The sequence below is a fragment of the Nicrophorus vespilloides genome, unplaced genomic scaffold, assembly GCF_001412225.1.
Source record: "Nicrophorus vespilloides isolate i.1.1-1 unplaced genomic scaffold, Nicve_v1.0, whole genome shotgun sequence".
In the NCBI taxonomy this organism is placed as follows: Eukaryota; Metazoa; Arthropoda; class Insecta; order Coleoptera; family Silphidae; genus Nicrophorus; species Nicrophorus vespilloides.
Genome location: NW_017096812.1, coordinates 21,705 through 26,241, shown reverse-complemented (window position 1 = coordinate 26,241; position 4,537 = coordinate 21,705). Strand labels below are relative to the sequence as shown.

General features: G+C 33.7%; 1 protein-coding gene across 1 annotated transcript; it reads right to left on the bottom strand.

Annotated features, from left to right (window-relative positions):
* Window positions 1-3,244: 3,244 nt before the first annotated feature.
* On the bottom strand, window positions 3,245-4,019 carry LOC108558253 (cuticle protein 18.7-like). The gene is made up of 2 exons (XM_017915098.1): window positions 4,008-4,019; window positions 3,245-3,946 (listed from the first exon to the last, which is right to left on the bottom strand). Exons 1-2 carry the CDS (start codon window positions 4,017-4,019, stop codon window positions 3,245-3,247), a joined length of 714 nt encoding a protein of 237 aa, XP_017770587.1.
* Between the last annotated feature and the right edge of the window lie 518 nt (window positions 4,020-4,537).

The window sequence follows — 4,537 nt, the reverse complement described above, 5'->3', positions numbered from 1 at the left end:
GAATCTACGCCGCTTCTCCTTTGGCTTACTCTTACAACACTCCAGTAGTAGCTTCCGCCTACGCTCACTCTCCATTGGTAGCTTCGACTTATGCCCATAGCCCATTGGTAGCTGCTTCCACCTACGCCCACAGCCCTTTGGTAGCTGCTGCCACCTATGCTCATAGCCCAGTAGTAGCTGCTACCTCCTACGCCCATGGATACTCCCATCCATTGGCTTACGGCAAATACGCTCACTACTATTGAGAATCTACATGAAATTATGACTGTCTTAATCAAACATTGACAACACTAGTAAAATTGTACCTTTTTCTATAATAGAAATTAAAAATATTAATAACAAAAATAAACAATATTATTTTATTCCTTAAAATAATTGCAATAAACCAAAATTTACCCAATTACAATTAACTACATCAAACGCATTCTAAAAGTGTAATTAAGATAATTATTTTTATTAAAATCTATATCAAAATACAAATAACCAATAAATTTATTATGATTATTTGCAATGAAAATTTTACATTACTTTTATATCACTTATATAATGACGTTTAAAACATAATTAAGGTGTCTTTAGCAACTGTCAAATGATAATAAGAAAAGTATAATATGTGCATAGCAACTGTCAAATCATATTAAAAATTAATAAGGAGTTCTTGAAAACAGTCAAAAAATACTAAGATATCTTCAAAAAAAAAACATTAATAATTATAGATTATTTAAAATAATCAGAAATTAAAATAAAAACAATCTCATAATATAAATAACCAATAAATTTATTATAATTGTACATTAATTTAATTTCACATTTTCTTTATTTTACAATTTTTTTTTCTAATTATTCTTAGATAATACAGTTATTCAAATTGTATTGTTAATTACAAAATTCTGATAATGTACATGAAAATGGCTAAAATTTAATTATATTTAAAAAAATACACTTTTTATTTGCATTAGAACTAAGAAATGTTATCAACTACAAATTTATTTTATTATTAATATTTTCCATATAAAAAATTGACTTCAGTTAAGTGATTAATTTATAGTCATGACGTTTTTTAATAATATTTCTTTATTACGTAATATTTTATGGAAACTATTATATTAGTTTCATATTTTTTTTTAAATATATAATTAAACTTATTTTTTTTAACATTGCAATTTGATCAAATAATTTAAAAGTCGTCAAACTAGATTACTTCTTGTTTACTCTATAATTATTCATGCATAAGAATAATTTGTGCGTTTGCTAAACTAGACTTTCGTTGACGGAACAAAAATAAAAGAAATGTACAGTGCGACAACCCTGAGACAAAGTCGAGGATTGGGAGAGGGACCTTGCCAGAATTACATGATTCTTTTTCGGTATAAAAGCGCAGAACTCTTCATCTACCAGCACAGTCTTAACAGTCCTATCCAAAAGGAGGTTTAAGTAAATCATCAAACATGAAATTCTTGGTACGTTCTTAAATTATAATTCAATCTTTTTGGTTCTTACTAATTACTTTTATATCTATTCTTCAGGTTGTATTCGCTTGCGCTTTGGCCGCTGTATCCGCTGGATACGTATCTCCAGTTGTCTATGGAGCTCAACATCTTCCTTTGATTGGAGCTGATGGTGTACCAGTTGATACCGCTGAAGTACAACACGCCAGGGCTGCCCATTTGGTCCATAAAGTCAATGTACAAGCTCGCAACGGTGACTACTTTCATCATGGACTTGTAGGTGCCGCTCCAGTCGTTGCCCATACTGGATATTCTTCCCATTTGGCCGCTCCAGTTGTTGCCCATCACGGTGTATACTCTGCCCATCACGTCCCAGCCGCTTACCCAACCACCCACGTTCTTCCGACCAGCGTCAACGGAGTCCCATTGGAAACCCCAGAAGTTGTAGCCGCTAAAGTCAACCATTTCGCCGCCCACGCCGAAGCTTTGACCCGCAACGCTCATGCCCTTCACTACCGTAAACGTCGTGGAATCTACGCCGCTTCTCCTCTGGCTTACTCTTCCGTTGCTTACAACACCCCAGTCGTAGCTTCCGCCTACGCTCACTCTCCATTGGTAGCTTCCACTTATGCCCATAGCCCATTGGTAGCTGCTTCCACCTACGCTCACAGCCCTTTGGTAGCTGCTGCCACCTATGCTCATAGCCCAGTAGTTGCTGCCACCACCTACGCCCATGGATACTCCCATCCATTGGCTTACGGCAAATACGCTCACTACTATTGAGAATCTTCATGAAATAATGACTGTCTTAATCAAACATTGACAACACTAGCTCAATTGTACATTTATTTTTCTATAATAGAAAATAAAAAAAATTAATTCAAACATAAACATTTCTATATTACTTCAAACCAAATTACTTCCTATTTTATCCCAAATAAAACACAATTACATGGAATTTTTCTAAAAATAATTATAAACAATTTATTATATTAAAAATTTGTAATTTACAACAATTTGTATAATAATTATATTAAAATCTACAAAATAATTGAAACTTTGTACATATCAGGAAAATTTATATAAATCTGTTGATGAAATGACATTACATTAGTTGACACAACAATTGTTAATGATAATTATTCATGATTTTGATCATTTTTATTGCATCTTCATATTTTTTTCTCTTTGGACGCTTATTATATCTTTATATTATTTAAAGCAAAAAAGAAATTTCAGCCTATCATTAAAGCCTATTGCCAATTTTATCTTCCATTAGTTCATTTTACTTAATTACTTAAAAACCACATATGCTAATTAGATAATGTAATACTCATACTAAAGATAAATCCATAATCTTTCTAAATTTGTCTATCAACAAATTTATGGTGTTCACCATAATTATGTAATAAACATAATTGAAAATAATTTTATATACATATGCTTTTTGGATCATTTGATAAACAAATTAAAGACAAGACTATCGCTTTTCCAATAAACTTACATGTAAATTAAACAAAATTTAATGAAAAGGCGGTTTGAAAAGCAACCAGAGTTGAAAATATAATATTTCATCAAATATTATAATTGTTCAAAAAAGTTAATTAATTTATTTTTTAATTTTGTTTTGTTTAAGTTATCAAGGTTTGTTTAAATGAAAACTCTAAATAAGTGTAAACTTCATGTGGTATTGTCATAAATCGTTTATTGAATTGACTATTTTCCGCATTGATAAATTAATGCCTACGATGTATTTACATTGAAATCACATTTTGACAGTTAATGGTAAATTCTTCTTAGTATTTGTAGTAGTGGGCCAATGGGGTGGCGTAGGAATATGGATGGGCGTAGGCGGAAACAATTGGTGCATGGGCTGCTACGACGTGATGGTAATCACCGTTGCGGATTTGAGCGTTGACTTTGTGGACCAAATGAGCGGCTCTGGCGTGTTGAACTTCGGCGGTATCAACTGGTACTCCTTCACCGTTGATGAGCGGCAAATGTTGGGCTTGGTAAGCGATTGGAGCGGTGTAAGCCAGAGGAGCGGCGGCGAAGATTCCACGACGCTTACGGTAGTGAAGAGCGTGAGCGTTGCGGGTCAAAGCTTCGGCGTGAGCGGCGAAATGGTTGACTTTAGCAGCTACAACTTCTGGGGTTTCCAATGGGACTCCGTTGACGCTGGTCGGAAAAACGTGGGTGGTTGGGTAAGCAGCTGGGACGTGATGGGCAGAGTATACACCGTGATGGGCAACAACTGGGGCGGCCAAATGGGCGGAATATCCAACTGGAGTGGCAGCTACAAGACCATGATGAAGGTAGTCACCGTTGCGAGCCTCAACATTGATCTTATGGACCAAATGGGCAGCCCTAGCATGTTGGACTTCAGCGGTATCAACTGGTACACCATCAGCTCCAATTAAAGGAAGATGTTGAGCTCCATAGACCACAGGAGCTACAAATCCAGCTGACGCAGCGGCCAAAGCGCAAGCAAATACAACCTACAATCAAAAATATTATTAAAACCCAAAAATTAAATTAGAACCAATCAATTAAACTTACGAAGAATTTCATGTTTGCAGTTTTAAATTCTTTAACCTCCTTGACTCGAGGACTGTTAAAAGACTGTGCTTAAGACGATCGCTCGGACAGTTTATATACTCGAAAACACGCAAGGTCCCACTCACCGTGGAAGTAAAAATTTCGCCTCAGGGTTATCATCAAAAATATTTCTGCTCCGCATTTCAAAGCAAAACAAAAAGAATTAAAGTGATATACAGAAATAATTACATAATCGTTAAGTTAATTGTAATAATATTAAGCGCACTGTTTTTTTTTAGTTTTCTTTTTTATACGAAATTCTTTATTTTGAAGGTTTTCCTTTTTAATTAATTAAATTTATACAGTGCCAAGTATTCTATAAATTCTGTTATAATTGTTATATTTCAAAAGATTTATCAACATTAATTTCAGTTTTTTTTTCTCTCTCATTAATTTAAAGCATAAAAAATTTGATAATTTACATCAATTAATATTTTAAAATTTCAGAATTTGTTCATTAGTAATATTCATGATATATTACAGTAATCTGT